The 18,904-nt window shown below is 44.0% G+C and overlaps 1 protein-coding gene across 1 annotated transcript; it reads right to left on the minus strand.

Annotated features, from left to right (window-relative positions):
* Positions 1 to 1,822: 1,822 nt before the first annotated feature.
* Positions 1,823 to 9,506, minus strand: LOC308095395 (somatostatin-like receptor.1; the record flags this gene model as incomplete). The annotated part of the gene is made up of 5 exons (XM_080442454.1): positions 1,823 to 2,089; positions 7,358 to 7,501; positions 7,770 to 8,042; positions 8,644 to 8,784; positions 8,922 to 9,506. The coding sequence occupies 5 exons, from the start codon at positions 9,504 to 9,506 to the stop codon at positions 1,823 to 1,825; spliced, it is 1,410 nt and encodes a 469-aa protein (XP_080298580.1).
* Positions 9,507 to 18,904: the final 9,398 nt, after the last annotated feature.

An 18,904-nucleotide genomic window follows, 5' to 3' on the forward strand; every position in this document is an offset into this window, starting at 1 on the left:
CACCCCTTCCCTGTCTTCCATCACAGTTTTGCAAATTACGCTGTAAAATTCCATCATGGCCAAACTTAAATTAAACAGTGCTACTGGCTCTGTACCAAGAGACAAAAGCTCAAGTGACAATTAGTAAAGCCTCAAACAAGCAAAGAGCAACTCATTAACCACAGATGGGTGGATTACACAAGCTACTCAGAGCCATGTCACAGCTCATTTGTCTTTTTTAATATTGTGATAGATATCGTATCATGGACCGTGGAGGTTTTGATATGGTTACAGCCCTAATATATTCCGCATGTTAGGGAAGACTGACAGAGAGGGAGGGTGGGAGAGAGACAGACATAGAGGGTACATGGTGTAAATTGTATTTAGCCGTATGTCATGGCATTGATGATGCAGTGATGCAATGACAAAATGACACAGTGATGATACTAATGAGGATTCTCTCTGATAAATCAGCAGTCTGCAGTGTTTTCACCTCACTGTTTTGGCATCGTATCAGCTCACTTGGAACCTCAATCGAGGGGATACCAAAACATCGAATCATGTGGTACTTGGGATCCACACGGGAAGGGTGTAAGCTGGTACCATGTAATGGAAAAGCTCTAAAAAAACTAATGCAATCTTGTCCCCACTTTCCTTTTACCAAAGTAGAACAGGGCTGGCTATCGGCGGCTATGTCTGCACAAGGCATACCAAAACAACTGTGAGTCACACACAGCGATAACTGAGTGAGAGTGTATAAATGGACACTAATTATAACTCTCAGAGCTCAGAGTCAAAGTAACACTGAGGATTGTGTGTGTCCAAACCAAGATCGGCAGGGGGAAATGTGAAAAGCTCCCTGAACGATGAACGATACGGAAAAAAAAGGTTATACATTATACATAATGCATTATGTATGAGTGTGCATAACTTATTCCTAACTAGCAAGTACGAGAGATGTAAAATCCACACTGTCTGCATAGGAAATAAGTTGTTCGATTTCTTTTTCTCTCTTTCTAGGCCCTATGTTGGAGCAGGTACACTGGTGCAAGACCTACAGCAAACCGGAGAGGCACCTTGATATCTTAATGAGTTAACCAGTTAATTCTGTTTAAAATGGCACGCTCCTCAAATTCTTGTACCCATTTTCATTCCACTGTCTTTTCTTTCTCTCACAGATCTTGGATTCTGTAGTCTCAACATATATTTGGTGTAATAAACATCCCAGAATACGTAAAGGATACATTTAGAGACCTAAGCATCTCATTGGTATGGCATTCCCCTACTTTTGGTTCTATTACTGGGCAGCAAATATTCAATGTATATCATCCTGGATGTTTTTCCATCTGGCGTGGTGGTTGAGTAAACATGTGGGGGTTTGTGTACAAGGGGGTTAATGATGTTGCTCTCAATCAATTTAAATGTACTTTCTTGTATGTGATTATTTATTGTTATAAATCATTATAAATATGCTTTAAAGGTTTTGGCTTTCATAAAAGGCTTACTGATTGGTCAATGAGATCGATTGTTATCACACATATCATGACATCTGCTCTTGGCGGTCTGATTACTCTGCAGTTTTCACCTCCTGCACAAGGACATCAGTCATGAATATATTCAGCCTAATCCAACCCATCCCGCTACTGCACTGCAGATAATCAGCCCTTTTCTGGTCCTGAAAATACCAAAAGTCATCACACCACATCCTCCAAACCCTGCCCCACAACTCTACTCATCTCCATCGCTCTCTGTTTTGCTCCGTAGAAATCGCTCTCACAAAGCTCCTCCTTTCGAACCTGTCTTCTTCCACTTCCCCGTTTCCCGAAGTTGTAAGGCCAAGATCTTAAAGATCACGATTCCTGTCTGCTGCTGAGGGAATGGTTGAAGGCATGGTTGGTGTTACAGCCGGGACTATCGCCTTAGGCAATGGGCAAACTGTGGTCACTGTGGTGGTAACCGGGTTCACCGTGTAGGTGCGCTGGGCCGGTCCTGCGCCGGGGGAAGAGGCAGGGCCAGTGGCGGGTGAGGGGGTATGGCCAGTTGTGGGTGAGGGGTGCAGGTCTGCATCTGCTGTGTGAGAGGCGAGCAAGGCTGGAGGGTGAGGAGATACCTTCAGTTGACAGCAGAGAGAGAGAGAGAGAGAGAGAGAGAGAGAGAGAGAGAGAGAGAGAGAGAGAGAGAGAGAGGAGGATAATGATGGAGAAACACAAATAGAGAAAAACAAGAGGAGGCAGTTGAGATACAGGGAATAACAGAAGCGTGATGAGAGAAGGTCAAATGTGGAGGAAGAGAAAACAAAGGGGTGAAGGTGAAGGGAAAGGAAGAGAGAAGGTGAAAGATGGAAGAAAAAAGAAAAAACGAAAAGAAAAAAGAAAGAGAAAATAGTTTAAAAGTTTAAAGAGTGGTCTGTCCAATCTCTGTTGGCCCTGAGGGTCTTGACTCCACCTCTGTGTTCCTAACGGGCTCCAACTGGATGCCCTGCAGAGACAAGGAAACACCAGTGCCTCAGGACAATGTGTGCATGCATGTGTGTGTGTGCATGTGTGTGTGTGTGTGTGTGTGTGTGTGTGTGTGTGTGTGTGTGTGTGTGTGTGTGTGTGTGTGTGTGTGCGCGTGCGTGCACGCGTGAATGATGAGCAAGTAGGTGAGTGTGTGAATAAGTCAATATTGTTGTATTTATTGCTGTATTTATTGTTTATTGTTGTGCACTTTCTTACTTTTAGTCTTTGCTGCTGTAACACCCTGAATTTACTCCCTTGGGTATTAATAACGGATTATCCTATCCCTTAACCTGTCATAAATAATGAGTGGATGTTTTCTCCCAAGCTTGAATGATTAAAAAAAAAAGCCTGGGGAGAGCCTGGGGAGACTGCGTGTCAGGCACAGGTCCCCAGTGGGGACCTGTGCCTGACACGCATTCTCATCGACTCGCATTAGCTCGTCTTGACAAGCTAAACTATGCTAAGCTAAACTAAGATAATCTGAGCTAAGCTAGCTACGTTTAATATTGACATGGTTTTGAAACCAAAAATACAAGTACTGTACTACATACAATTTCTCATTCAAAATACATTACAAACAATTTCAACAGTATCAGTTTGCAACTGAAACAGCGTACTAGTCGACGCGTGAGGCCATTGGCTGTTTGGCACATGCGCGTGTGTGTGTCCTTGTACTGCTATCTTTGTGAGAAACAAAATGTTATGTCGAATAGAATCATCAGGAACATTATAGGTTTAGAGTTTAGGGAATGAATGTAGCCAAATATAATCAGTCTAAAGTTCTCACAAATATGAAGTTGTGTTCAACACAGGTTCGGGAGTAGAGACCACCCTTATCTTATCACGGCCACTCCCCCTTCTCAATCGTCTCCCTATCTACCACAGCCAATCCTTGTTGCAATCCCCACAGTATAAATACCCCTGTGATCCCTCGACCGACTTGTTTGTTCTGCTTCACGACAGACCGAACGTGGGTTTTCAGTCTGCAGCTTTGAGCTTCACTCTGAGGAGTCCCCTCCTCCTCTCACTGGTCGATGTCGAGTCCAGCCACTCAGCCAAAGACCAGGCAGACCTATTCGCTGTCTGTACGGTGCACCTGCACGCTTGACAAGGACATTCCTGTCCCCTCTCATGTAGACCTCGAGCACGCGTGCCGCCACGCTTCCACCCCTTCTTCCCCCTTGTTCTTCCCTCCCATCCTCCCTCTGTTTCCTTCCTTCTCCTCGTCCACCCTCTCCTGCTCTATCCCCCTCCCCTTTGCACCCTGCCCCCCCCCCCCCCACACACTTTCACGTCGGTGGGCACTTCCCCGTGCCTCACCCTCTTCCAATCACGTTCGTTCTTCCAACTACCCCCCCCCCCTCCCTCTCCTGTACGCTGGCAGACGCACCGCGCCTCGCCCTCTTCCAACCTAGACCACCTCAACTTCGCACTTTGCACCCTCGACCACTCCTGTCTCATGGACCATTGCCTCTGGTACCATCTCCCCTACAAATGGAACGACCTTCTACAGCTGTCAGAACCTTCGTTAACACATCCGGGACAACGCTCCACACGTCCTAGACTCTTCTCCCCTCTGGCTCCAAAACTGTGGAATTAACTCCCCATTGCAGTTAGAACTGCAGACTCACTCGCAATCTTCCGCCGTAATCTGAAGACTCACCTCTTCAGACTACGCCTTAGCCCGTAGCACTAGCCCTAGCCTCGACTACCTTGCAGGCTTATAAGGCTTAAATGTAGATTAAATTTAAATTTAGATAGCATGTTATATAGACAGATGTCAGGTCATTGTTGACCTGGCATCCTATAGTGTTTATAGTTTCGATGTACAGATTATAGATTTTTTGGGATATTCTACTATTAGACTGATGTTCTTGGTTTAGCTATGATCCTAGAATACTATTTCTATGGATTTTATGTATTACCTTGTGTTGTCCTTGCTTACTGTAAATCTCTCTGGATTAAGAGTGTCTGCTAAATTGTAAATTGTACAACACTTTGTCACTTTCCCCAACGACATCCAGCTCCATCCACACAGCTTGGCGACTGCTGGCAGGGGCCATTGGTTTGCCTCCGCCTGGCCCCCCGAGAGATGGATAGACGCACTCTATCCATCATCCGCACTCTGCGAGATTTACCCAATCGCCATGTTCTTTTTGGGGCCACGAATGGCCGTACAGACGCATGCTAATTCACTCATTCAACACAGCCACAGTCATGAATAGACGCACAAAAGCATCCTATTTCACTCAGTCAACAGCCACAATCGACACTAACATAAAGTTTGTTCCAACTCCCCTGACATTCCTCCGTCTTCGTTTTGGACCTCCGTCACCCACCAGTCCAACCTCTGTTCAGCTCGTCCCCAGCCACCATAACTTCATAGCTGTATTCATAGTATTGAAGTTTTCAGACCTTCATCTGAGTTCTTCCATTTTCTACGACAGTCGCATCACCTAGGGACGGCAGCGGCTCAGGGGTAGAGTGGCTGGATGGCAACCATGAGGTTCCCAGTTCGATCCCGGGCTCGCCCAGAGTTAGTGTTGAAGTGTCCTTGAGCAAGACGCTGAACCCCTAATTACTCCCGATGAGCAGGTTGGTGCCTTGCATGGTTTCCTCCGCCATGTGTGTGTGAATGGGTGAATGTAATGCACAATCTATGTAAAGCGCTTTGGATAAAAGCACTATACAGTATAAAAGCACCATTTACCATTTATTTTATCACCTGAACCCGCAGCTACAACTCCTAATTAACCAGCCACATCATCACCACATCCTCAAGGGCTTTGCATCCCGGACCCTCTCAAGCTACGTCTCTGCAACACTTCACCCTCCGCCAACGTTATGCTAATCAAAGGATTCTACCCTTCACGTCTACCTCAGCGGTCTCAACTTCTTCTTCAAACTAATCACAGGATCTCCATGCACGGCCATCTCTCATCCCATATATCCATGCTGCTTCCTCCCATACGCCCCCAGTTCACTGCCAACCGACTCCTCAACTGCCTTCGGACTCTTCGTGCCGGCTACCTCTCCCCATCCGATCGACTCGTCATTCAAAAGCATGTCCAGACTTGCTTTTAGGCTTCCTACGTCGCTCCGAGTTCACGTGTTTCTCCTCCCTCACTACTCACCTCACTGTATAGAACACCTTAAAAAAATGTCACACCATCTCAGGCATCACCTTTGTCATCGCAGCATTCATTACCCCCGCTCATTCTCACCTCCATCTCCGCACCTCTACCCTGCACATCTACCTCAGCAGTAAAAATGTGTTCCTCAAGCTAATCAACGGATCATCTCTCACCTCCATATCTCCATGCTGCTTCGAGGTCTCCAACGCAGCGAAGCCCCGGGGGCAGAGACGGCCGACCGCTCCCCGAGTAGAGCAACGATGGCCGTCAGCTCCTGAGACTATGCCCCCACCCTGAGTCTCGCCCTACCTTGGGTTCCTCATCCCGTTTCACATTCATCTCGTTACATTTCAATAAATCGTTAAACTTAAGTAGAGGTGTGGTCTCTTATAGCAGTACAAGAATGCCTCTGTCGGTCGGACAAGGCCGACCGAGGTTAGGTACCACTAAAAAGCATACTCCCAGCAGTCCCTAGAGCACTGTCAGCAGCAGCACAACACTAAATCGTCAAACCTCATCTGCCTCAGCTGTGCAGCCACCAAACATTTCCTGTGATTGCATCACCAGTTTTTCTCCGTCTCACTGAAATGTGTACTCCAAAAACGCACATACGCGTTCAAACACACATGTTTGCATTACTATATAAAGACATCAGCTTTTTAGGGTGCTGATTTTATGAATGCCATTTACCAGCTCACAAAGCTTGTATATCTGTTATTTTTGGTGTGTGACACCGGCGTGCAATTAAGTATAAATCAGGCATAACTCTAACCCTAACCCCTAAACCTAACTTCTAAATGTCTAATCCTAACCCTAAATCCAACCTAAAACCGTTCCCAATTGGAAAATGGAAAATGGCCGCACTACCCGCTATAGAGGTGTGGTCTCTTAACGGCGACGCCGTTATTTGCGCCTGGAGGTGTGGCCATGGGCGGGTTGTTGCACTATCCCTAAAATTGCTATCTTGCCCACACACGTATGGGAAAGTGTGTGGATATGCCAAATCTGTTTGGTAGAGAACGACTGCAATGGACATGTTGGAAATCAGGCTGGGCGTTTAAGAGGTCACCCTCACTCCTCAATTCTCAACGAATCTCTGGGATTCTAATTTTCCTATAATCAGCAGAAGTGAGAGTGTCAATTCCTTGTGTCAAATGTGTTTATATAAGATGATAGTCTATTCAAAGAAGACAATGATGCCATTCGCTCCAAAAACACTTCAGTTTTATTAATCCATTGCGCAGGAATCAGTAACATGTGGGTGATAATTATGTCTATCAAATATGGTTTTATTGAAAGGCAATCAAAGACTTGAGTGTATGATGCAAACGTCGGGTATAGTGTCCAAGCGCCTCAGCGCAACACTTCTGAAGTAAATGATTGTAAATGTGATTGTCATTAAAATTTTTCTGTAATCCACAAAAGTGTGACTGTTAATTCCTTGTGTCAATAAATTGTGTTTTTATCAGCAGTTGCCACAAACTTGCCAGTTAAGCTTATCAAGGACAAATAAAATGTTCTGCGTTTGCTTTGCTATAACCGATAATTGAATTATAATATCATTCAATTAAATTAATCCAGAACACAAGCATATTGGTGTAACACACACACACACACACACACACACACACACACACACACACACACACACACACACACACAGAGAGAAAGAGAGAGAGAGAGAGAAATGTCCATGCATGCAAACACAACAAATACACATTCAGACCCATGCAGAACACACACCTGGCTGCTCTGGAGGTCATGGTAGTCCTGGTTTTGGGGGGATAGGAAGGAGTCGTGTGCAGTGCTCTTCTCTGTACGCGGGGCACTCGGATCCCCATCTTCTACACCATTGGCCTTACGTTTAAGACTCCGCACACACAGCACCTGTAGCCCAACATGTACACAGTCAAATCCTTGTTTTTTTAAGTGTAAAAATGGACAGGGCTAATATCTCAAACTACTAGGCCGAGTGTGTGTGTGTGTGTGTGTGTGTGTGTGTGTGTGTGTGTGTGTGTGTGTGTGTGTGTGTGTGTGTGTGTGTGTGTGTGTGTGTGTGTGTGTGTGTGTGTGTGTGTGCGCGCGTGTGCGTGTGCATGTGCGCGTGCGTGCGTGAGCCCGCGTGATAGAGTCCTAGCGGCACGGCAGTCAATACCTTTCTGAAGCTCTGCTTGAAGTTGTCCGACAGGAAGCCGTAGAGCAGTGGGTTGGCACAGGAGTTGGCGTAGGACAGGATGACAGAGAAGAAGTATATGCCGGCGGAGACGCTGGACTCCGGGATGATGAACACCAGGTTGACCATGTTGATGATGAAGAACGGCAGCCAGCAGAGAACAAACACCACCACGATCACCACCACCATCCTAGTCACCTTCCGCTCTGACCTCCGGCGCTTGGTGAAGCCTGCCCGCGCCCCCGACGACTTCACCTGGATGGAGGAAGAGAAAGAAGAACGGAGAACGATGGAGGGAGATTGGAGGCTGAGGGAGAGGATGATGAAGGTCGACATGGAGAAGATTGAGGATGGTCGTGACGATGGGGACGTAGATGAGAATGACGATGACAGAGTAACCAAGGCAGCATAATGATGATGATAATGATCAAGATGAGAATGAGGACGTTGATGATGATGATGATGATGATGATGATAATGATGGTGATGATGATGCTGAGAAGATGATTATGGTAATGATGAAAATGACAATGATGATTTCTTACAAATAGTAGCTATTCATATACACACAGTATACACATACACACAGTATACACATGCATTACACACGCATAAGATAACAATGATACATAATGATAATAATGTTGAGAACAAGGAGGAAGAGTTTGATGATGATGATGATGATGATGATAATGATGGTGATGATGATGCTGAGAAGATGATTTTGGTAATGATGAAAATGACAATGATGATTTCTTACAAATAGTAGCTATTCATCCACACAGCACTTTTTTTTTTACATACACACAGTATACACATGCATTACACACACACACACACACACACACATACACACCTTGATAACGATGAGCAAGTAGCAGAGACAGATGACAAGCAGTGGCCCAAAGAAGCCAAGTGTTGCAGTGTAGAGAATGAAGGCTGTTGACCACACGTCCTTGGGCTCTGGCCAGTTCATGTTACATGAGTTAAACATTTCCTGAGGGGAGAAGATGTTTAGTTGTGTCAAGGTGCGATAAAGTAGTGTCTGTTTTTTTGTCTCTCTAAGTTGTATTCAAGAAAAACCCTCTAAACCCTCTAAATGCATTATAATGACAGTAAATGCTGTTTCTCTACCTGAACATCAGAGAAGATGACCACAGGGAGAACCACCACAAAGGACACGGCCCACACGGCCGCGCTCACCACCTTGGCCACTCGGGGGTGCCGCCACTTGGTGCTCCGGATGGGGTGCACCACAGCCAGGTAGCGGTCGATAGACATCACCGTCAGGCAGAATATGGACGTGAACTGGTTCATGGAGTCTGCAGTCATAACGACGCGGCACAGGAACGAGCCAAAGGGCCAGTAGGAGAGTACGTTCTGCGCCGTGAGGAAGGGGAGACCTATGATGTACAGCTCGTCGGCCATGGCCAGGTTGAAGATGTAGATGTTGGTTACGGTCTTCATCTTAGCATAGCGGAGCACCACGTAGATGGCCAGGGTATTGCCCGTCAGCCCCACCACAAAGACGGTCAGAGAGATGACCGCCGTTACCAGCGTGCTGCTGCCCTGGAACGGCATGCTCCGAGTTGATACATTGGAGGACAGGTTGGAGAAGAAGGGAGGGGGCAAAGACAGGAAGGAGGAGGATGTTGCTGGAGAAGAAGAGTTGAAGTCTGCTGATAGGGTCTCCCAGCCCGTCTGGTTTAGAGGCTCCATATGGTAACCTTAATGGAGGAAGAGATAAACACTGTGTCTACTGTAGGTCTTCATACAGTCTTTACTGTGTTATTTCCTTCTTCACACAGAGTGAAGTAATTATTTTCCTACCCTTCTTTTGCACCACACAGATCCGGAAAGTGTGTGTGTATGTATTTTGTTGCAGTGTTGCTTGTCTCAGACCAAGGACCACAAGGAAAATAAGTCGCAAGATTTTTATGTGTCTGTATCCTTGACGTTTCCACGATGAACATGATGTAACATGTGTTTTTTTCCTGTATAACGTCTAATAAAATCAAATCAAATCAAATGTGTGTGTGCGTGTGTGTGTGCGCGGGCGCGCGCGCGCACACATGCATGTGCACATGGGCAGTGGGCACGCGTGTGGGTATATTGCCTTTATTTAAACTCCATAAGGTCACTGAGGGCTGGCCCTAATTTACAATGATGTTGAGTAAAATTAAGGAGTATAAAAGGGTATAAAACAATATTTAATAATACAAGATGAAGAAAAAACAATCAATAATCAATGTAGATTTAAAAGACAAGATAGTCTGGCTGTAGAGTAGTGGTTAGTCCACTGTGCCTATAAGCCAGAGATCCTGTGATCGAGTAAAAGACAAGATAAAGATTTTTTTTTTAAATCACACCCAGTGTGAAGTGGGCGGTGTGGTCATCACAGTGGTCATCACAATGATGGAAGCTCACTTAAAAAAAAAAAGTGCATAGTCCTATTTATAGGTTATTAATGTCATCATGTGTCTCGCTAGCCAATCACAGTGCTGGATAGAGTCAGCCAATAGAGTCAGCCAATCACAGTACAGCTAGGGGTGTACTAATGAGCCAATCACAGTACAGCAAATGTGTACTAATGAGGTGTCCCAACCCCACTTATAGGGGCGGCTACACCGCCCAAAAACAAAAAACAGAGATAACATTTTTTTAATTGTCCAAGAACAACTAAAGTTAAATATTTTGGGTGCCCTGGAAAGACTTTGAGGCAGTCACAGCATAAAAACAAAAGGCAGAACTTCCAAGCTGAGTACAAACTGTAGGGACTTGCAGTGACAGCCAGTCGTTGGAGCAAGTATGATGTGGTCCAGAAGACTAAGAATTCAAAGAATGCAACCCCATGACATGACCCTGCACCAGTCTGATTTTGTACAAAAAAATCACCTCACACTCTCTGGAGTCATAATATGATAACATGTATCATACCAATTTTTGATACTTCATACCGACGGGCTTGCTTTCACTTAGACCCATAGGGGCCATCACAAATGAACTAAACATCCAATTAACCCCACATTGGAATTGTTTGTTATGGGATCTCTATAGAGTGTGCCTACAAAAGCACTTTCTCGTATGCCTATACTGTAGGTGCACCACAAATATGAAGATTTTAACCATGTCGTAGGGACACTATTTCCCCAAGGAGCTTCATTTACTCCTGAGGGCTGTATCCCACAACTTATACAAAACACTGAGTATAGGCAACCCAGCCTGGCAGAGTATGTGCTCTGCGGAGCACCCCTTTCTAGGTGGAAATGTGTGATGGGGATTAATGTGCTATGCTGTTTCATGTCGTTCATTTATAATTCATGTTGTGTGTTTTAGGGAAACACCATGGGTGATAGCGGTAGTTACATTGCGCCTTTGAGTAAGTTGTTATTGTGCGGGGTGTTATGAATAACAAATGATGGTCATGGGTTCTACTTCAGATCAGAAACCCACCGGTCATTACAATATGTAAAAGCAAGTAATGATCAACAGTGTCAAATGCACTGGAGACAAAGATAGCGGCACAATGTTATTTTCTCATCCAAGGCATTGACAAGGTCAGTCACAACAAAAGCGGTGACAGAAACATTGCTGCGCAAAGGTCTGAACCCAGAGTTTGCAGTGAGAAATATGAGAAACGTTGATAATTTACCAGTGACAGTGAATTTTTAGCCAAACTATTTGGATATTGGTCTATTTGGATCACTCTTTTCTCCACCCTTATACAGAGGGAAAACATGAGTCATTTTCCAGACTCTAGGAACTGCACAGTAGAAATAGAAAGGTAAAACAGGGTGTTAGTGGCTCAGCAATAGTGGAACAGATAGATGAAATAGAATAAAAGCCCAAAAGACCCAACTTGTCTAGTAGATTTCTTTGGATCAGTGGTTTGAAGAGCCTCGGTACACCGGGAGAGATGAACTGTGGTTCTCAACCTCTGGGTCGGGACCCCCAGGGGGGTCCCCAGGTTACAGTAATGTGACAATTTAAGGACGTTTTTAAAAATACAATTTCTGCATCAAACGTAATCAACAAACTATACTATAAAAGACTGGTCAAACATTGGCCAAATTGTCAAATAATGTAAGAAAGAAAACAGCTGATGTTTTGACCGAGTCAAACAAAATGTAATGCCTCAACTCATACAATTCCAAGTGCTTGTCAGGGGGAGGGGTCCCCAGTCCAAATATGATTATTTTGGGGGAATCAAGGCCTGAAAAGGTTGAGAACCACTGTTCTAGAATGAACTGAGAGGCATAATTTGGAGTAGGTACAGTACATAATCATGATTAATGAACAGATGGTTACATTTGGCCAGATATTATCTTATCTGATCATGTACAAGTAATCATCAACTTAACATGAGTAAAGTATAGAGGCAGCAGGATTTGGATAAGAGCTAGAGATCAAGTTCACATAATTATCTCAGACAGGCCGATAGGCCTGGAGGCATAGAAGGCTGTGTGTGTGTGTGTGTGTGTGTGTGTGTGTGTGTGTGTGTGTGTGTGTGTGTGTGTGTGTGTGTGTGTGTGTGTGTGTGTGTGTGTGTGTGTGTGTGTGTGTGTGTGTGTGTGTGTGTGTGTGTGTGTGTGTGCGTGCGCGCGCGTGCGTGCGTGCGTGTGTGTGTGTGTCTTATGAATCCATATCGAGTAGCATAACAGAATCATTTCTGTAACCAGCAATGCAGGCTGTGTGTGTGTGTGTGTGTGTGTGTGTGTGTGTGTGTGTGTGTGTGTGTGTGTGTGTGTGTGTGTGTGTGTGTGTGTGTGTGTGTGTGTGTGTGTGTGTGTGTGTGTGTGTGTGTGTGACTGTGTGTGTGTGTGTGTGTGTGTGTGTGTGTGTGTGTGTGTGTGTGTGTGTGTGTGTGTGTGTGTGCTTGTGCATGCGTGTGTGCATGCTTGGAGAAGGTGATTAATCTAAACCAAAAAGCACCACTCTGACAGGCACGCAACCATGAAATTGCAGCTCATGTCAGAGGCTATAACACTGCATACGCCTGTGCAAAAGTAAATGCAACCATTAACACACATACCTTTAAAGTTGTGCCATCCACCTCTAAAAGTATGACATTCTGGCTGACAGTAATTTATTTTTTCTTCTTTCTTTTTTTTTACCGACCACACAACTCTGACAGGACCCCAATGGAAACAAGCCATACTGTAGTGCTTTCATGGGTTTCATCCTTTATAGCATCCCTTTGTATAAAACTGTACTTCATGTGCTTTTGTTGCAAACTGCTAAATAAAGTATTCAATCAATCAATCAATCAATCAATCAATCAATCAATCAATCAATGACACAAGAAAGAACAGTGGTTTTGTCCCGGCGCGTAATTACGCGCTAAAGCTGATAATGAGCCGTGAAACGTGACAATTGTGACAGCATTGCCGTTGTCTCTCCTGCAAGCAGCAAGCTTATTGCAAGTTTATCTTTAATTATTACATCGTTTTGATGCCACTGATTAATAAAGCTTCATCTTTTCAGGCACAACACACAAACAAGTTATAGATGTTTCGAGTCCAGAACAACATGTTATGATGCTGCATACCTGTAGAACTTAAGTCTATATGGATGTGTTGAGTAATAGGCAGAATATCTCCTCTAATGAACCTGTGGGGTTTTAAGATGATTTTCACGCGGTTAACTATAGGCTATATCAGTGGTTCTCAACCTGTGGGTTGGGACATAATTTTTGCGGGGTCCCCAGATGACAGTAAAGTGACAATTTAAAGACTTTTAAGACCTTTTTAATACCTCAAGAAGAAAGAAAAGAAAAAGTATATTACTGCATCAAAAGTAATCAACAAACTGTAAAATACAAACTGGTCAAACATTGGCCAAATTGTCAAATAATATATAAGAAAGAGGCAGAAATTGTGAAATTAGCCATCTACAAGCATTGAGAGCTTGTGGATCGGCTATTTTCACAATATTTATCTGTGGAACTGAAAATGTATGCCCCAACTCCTACAATTCCAAGTGCTTGTCAGAGTGTGGGGTCCCCAGTTCAAATAGGATTATTTTGGGGGGTCACCGCCTGAAAAGGTTGAGAACCACTGCTCTAGGTTTTTAAGATGATTTCCGTGCGGTTAACTATAGGCTATATGCTGCTCATCTTACTGAAACAATAAGGATCAACGGAAGAGTTACTTACTTTCTCGGACTTTGAAAGACTTTACTCCTCTGAAACATCAAAACACTAGGCTATATAGTAAAATAAAATGTGCGTATATGCGCTCCCAAAAAAATAAAAATCTTCGCTAACAGTTTAGTTATCGACGTAGTTATCCAATATGGTTAGCCTATAGCCTACTATATGTAGTGTACTCCCAATAAATGAAGTGATGCGCTTCGCTGTCCGTGGTGCTGATCTGGACGCTCTGAGCGACAACCAACCGGCTTCTCCCTCAATCATAGAGTTATAAACGCTGCAACTTTCTGTCCGCAGCCTATTGCATTCTTCGTTAATGTATCGAGAAAAAAACGTGTGAGACACAGGGGGCAGAGTGGCTGAGAGAGAGAGAGAGAGAGAGAGAGAGAGAGAGAGAGAGAGAGAGAGAGAGAGAGAGAGAGAGAGAGAGAGAGAGACAAAGTAGCTAGATCTAAAAGCAGTGGTTCTTAACCAGTGGTCCGGGGACCACCGATGGTCCTTGAGGGGGTTCCAGGTGGTCCCCAGCTAAATGATGGCGAGTTGCTAACCAAATGGACCCTTATTAAGCATTATAGATCTTTAACTCTTGAGAGTGTAAAATAAAACCCTTACGGATCCATTTGGTTTCATTTTACGCGCTCAAGTCAAGAGTTAAATTGTTGTTAAACATCTGTTATTACTTAATTAAATAATTGCTATTTTTGATCAACGTTTGCCTGTTATCTCTCCTATGGTACCAACATCATTACAGCATGGAATTGTGGATACAATCGTATCCAACGATAACAAAATATTCTAAGTCTTGGCTTGGGTCTGAGAGGCTAAATCTCATCAAATGGTGGTCCGTGGCTCAAATGCCGAATAATTAATGGACCTTGAAATGAAAAGAGAGAGAGAGAGAGAGAGAGAGAGAGAGAGAGAGAGAGAGAGAAGGGAGAGAATGGACGGGATTATTCTGTAGGCTTATCGCAAAGGTACATTTGGCCCGAGAAGTAAATCGAATTGCCAAAAGCTTGTATGTCTTTCTGTCTAGATTTCCATGCTCTTTTCAGACAGATACAGTGAGGAGAGAGACAGGAAATGTGGACAGAGAGCAGGTTAGTGACATATGCAAATGATCCGGCCGGCCGGGGATTGAACCAGGGACTTATAGCTGTCAGGCAGGAACCTATTCCCTCGGCTATTGAGTCACCCCAAAGCATTTCATGCCATGGAGAACACATAGTCTTGCTGTATGGATGCCCTGGCCATAATATAGCCTACACAAATTCATTATCTCCAGACTGTCCATTTTTTAAGAGAGATTTTGGATCCATTTAATATTCTAAGTTAGTCTGTGAAAGATGGTTCGAAGGCTACGTGCCATTCTTTAGGCTATAGCTATATGAGTCATGTGAAATATGGGCTATATGAAAAGGGCTTCTGCACACTTTGTTGCACATAAACATCAATATGACTGATGTTTTCACTTCTCTCACACAACACAGAGCCTTATTGCGGCCCAGAGTAATAGCCTATATCATGACACCAGTGTCACACCACAGGGGGGAAATGGCAAAAGATTGTGCAACATTCTGAGCCACTTTATGAGATAAAGAAAAAAACGATCTGTAGCAAAACAAGAGATGTGTGCAGGTAGGTCAGGCCTACATAATGTATGTGTTCACAAGTTACAAATTATCCTAAGAAACAAGGGAGGTGTTGATCAATTAGCTATAGTAGTAGCAGTAGTGGGAAGAGCTGGCCATGGTGCTGGACAGGTGAGATGTGCTTCTACCAAGGGGCAAAATATAGAAACCTAGATACCTCATTGGCCGCTGCAGTTCATTGGAGCGACCTGTATCGCGTCCGTCATATTAGAGGGGGCACGCTTCCTGACTCCATCACAGCGCGTCTTTTCCGGACTTGTCAGAATCTAGTTGTATAAAAAACAAGGGAACCAGGGGACCTGGTACTGCCAGACCCCTAGTGGTTGAAATCTGAATGGCCGGAAATCTGAATGGTTTCTAAACTACGTCACGCTAAGCTTGGCTTAGAGGGACATGTAAGAAAACGTTTTCGTCCATATATGGACGAAAACGATAGCAAAAGGGGACAGACAAAGCCTCATGTAGGCCTGACCCCCTGGGTCTGGCAATAATTGTTGTATTTTTATACAACTAGATTCTGACAAGTCTCTGAAAAGACGTGCTGTGATTGGCCAGTAGTCAGGAAGCGTGCCCCCTCTAATATGGCGGCCGTGATACAGACGCCCCAGAGTCGGAGGAGGCGTCTACCTTTATATGTCTGTGGGCAAAACCACAGATATAGAAACCTAGATACCTCATTGGCCTCTGCAGTTTGTTGGAGCGACCTGTGTCGCGCCCGCCATTTTAGAGGAGGCACGCTACCATTCAAAGTGACTACTGGCCAATCACAGCACGTTGACTGGCCAATCACAGCACGATGACCACTGGCCAATCTCAGCGCGTCTAACTGACTAGTTGCTGCGAGGCCGCCTCTTAAAGGGTTAAGGGCTGGGTTACGAAAAGACCCACCCCCACCTGCCTCTGATTGGCCTACCGAGCGCCCCCCCCTCTGTGACACACACGGAAGCTTGCCTCCTCTAAAATGGTGCCCGAGATACAGATGCCTCAGAGCCGAAGGAGGCGTCTACCTTTAAATGTCTATGGGCAAAACCCATAGGCAAAACCCTTATAACTCTATGGCAAAACCCCCTTCGCTGGAATTGAAGCTCACTTCTGGGTTCTCGTTCAGCCTGCTGTTTCTATTAATGGCCCAGCAGATGTCACTATTTCACCTTCTACTGGTCTCAGTAAGATATAATCTCAATACAGCTGAATGACTGTTTGGGCGGACTTTATAACTTAATTTTATTACCGTAGTAAAACTTTTCATAAACACACTGTTTTCAATCCCTAGTTTAAAGTATTTTTTAAATCATAATGATATGCGTTTAGTAAATTATGGTTTGAAATTGCTGAAAAACAGGCTTCAAAACGGGTCTGTAGAAACCAGGGGCATAACTTTGTCCATGAATTTTTAGGTCTATGGTTTCTAAACTCTGTCCGTGGCACTGAAGAATCCAGTAGTCCTCCTTGTTGATACCGTTTGTGGGTGGATGATGCCTGCATTGAACCCTCTGTTTGTTTCTGTTTTATCCTGTTTGTTAAAGTTTCAATTGTTTGAATGTACTGAACCTTGTGTTGAACAATAGTAGTGCTGAACAATAGGTTACAGTATAATACTGTAATAATGTTGACAATGAATCATTATTGTGATTAATTTATTCATTTTACAAAGCAGGGCAACCAGCGCTGATCAGTCAGTCTAGGAAAGTTAGTATGTCTCAGTTAATTTTAGTTTTTTGTCACAATCAGCTTTTGTCTCTTCTCTCGAGACACTTTTTTTTTGCAATTCTCAGTGGTGGACAAAGTACTCAATCTCAGTATTTCAAAGTATACCCCTGCCATTCCATCCATTTTTGTAGTGGAATCAAAAGCAAAATATTTGTCTCTGAAATGTAGTGGCGTGAAAGACATATAATAAAATAAAATAAACTCAATGGCTATTCTCCACTAAGCCACCAGATGCCCTCTGAATTTCCTCCACCTGACTGCCCCACCAATCTACCCACCTGTTCCCACTTCCCTCATAAGCCCAGTTACCTCCCTCTTTGCCCACTTTGACCTTTTGCCTACTGATTCTTGTCTGCTCCTTATTTGTTTTCCTTTGCCTGTGTTGAGTGTACATGTACAGTACATGTTTGCTGCCCCTCTTCTGTTTTTGGAAACATATTTTATTAAACTCTATGAATCTTATCTTGTTCAGACTGTTACTGGTTCTGCTGAACAATGCCTTAACAAAGCCTGAACACCACCTGACGCCTGTCACCAAGCTGGACTGTCTGCCACACTGGAACACTTCCCTTTATGATAGAGTGCTTTTTCCTCCCTACCTTTCTTCATCTGGATTTGATTCGTATATGCAGAGTACTTTCCTATGTCGATTTTACCTGTGTTTTTTATTATCGATTATGTTTTCTCTCCTGTGAGCTTGTTTGTCTGTCTGTCTGTCTGTCTGTCTGTAAACAGCTAATCTCAGGCACCGTTGGAGTGATCGGCATGAAACTTTGCATGCACACTCACAGTAGGCCAAGGAAGAACCTCTGCCCTATTGCACCTCACTTCACGTTTTGGCCTATAAAACCATAGGTCGTACAATCAAAATCTTTGGATTCCTTGGATCATGACACAAGTCCACATATTCTCCAAATAAACTCCAAGTTTCTTTCAAAATACACTTTTTGCAACTACATATTTTGTCCAAAACTCACACAAATCAGTACATATTATCTCTGGAGTCATGTGATTAAGACTTATCAGTCAGATTTTGCAGATTCCAATTGGCTATTATGACTGCCTTCCAATTTTTGTAGGCCCTGCAGGTAGGCAACCCGGCCTGGCGGGGCTCTGCACTCCGAGGAGTGTCCTTTTCTAGTTATCTTATGCGGACAGAAGACTACCTCCCTATGTGGACCAACCGATGCATTTTCTTCTTTCACCTCATGTGGACTAAAAATGCCATAATCTGTTACTGTACCTCACACATTGCAAAGCTGCTATTTGTTTTAACCTTCACCTTATGTCTAACCTCATGTTACCTTTTATGCTATAAATGTACATATCAGAGCTTGCACGATTTTTTTTTTTCACTCTACATTCTTTACACTGATTCTAATTCTAGTCACACTAAGGGACATACAGTGCATTTGATCTGGTTTGAATATGTATGACTCCATTACACCTTTTAAAATTAAGTATTGAAACCAAATGCCTTGCCTTGGCTAAATTATCCTACCAGGGAAATTAAAAGACATTGTCGGAGAACTGAACAGAAAAATTATAATCTCACATGTCACATCATCATAACATATCTGCTTATTAGTCTTGCTGTCAAGGATACT

Source organism: Gymnoscopelus braueri (assembly GCF_963280865.1).
Source record: "Gymnoscopelus braueri genome assembly, chromosome: 2".
NCBI lineage: Eukaryota > Metazoa > Chordata > Actinopteri > Myctophiformes > Myctophidae > Gymnoscopelus > Gymnoscopelus braueri.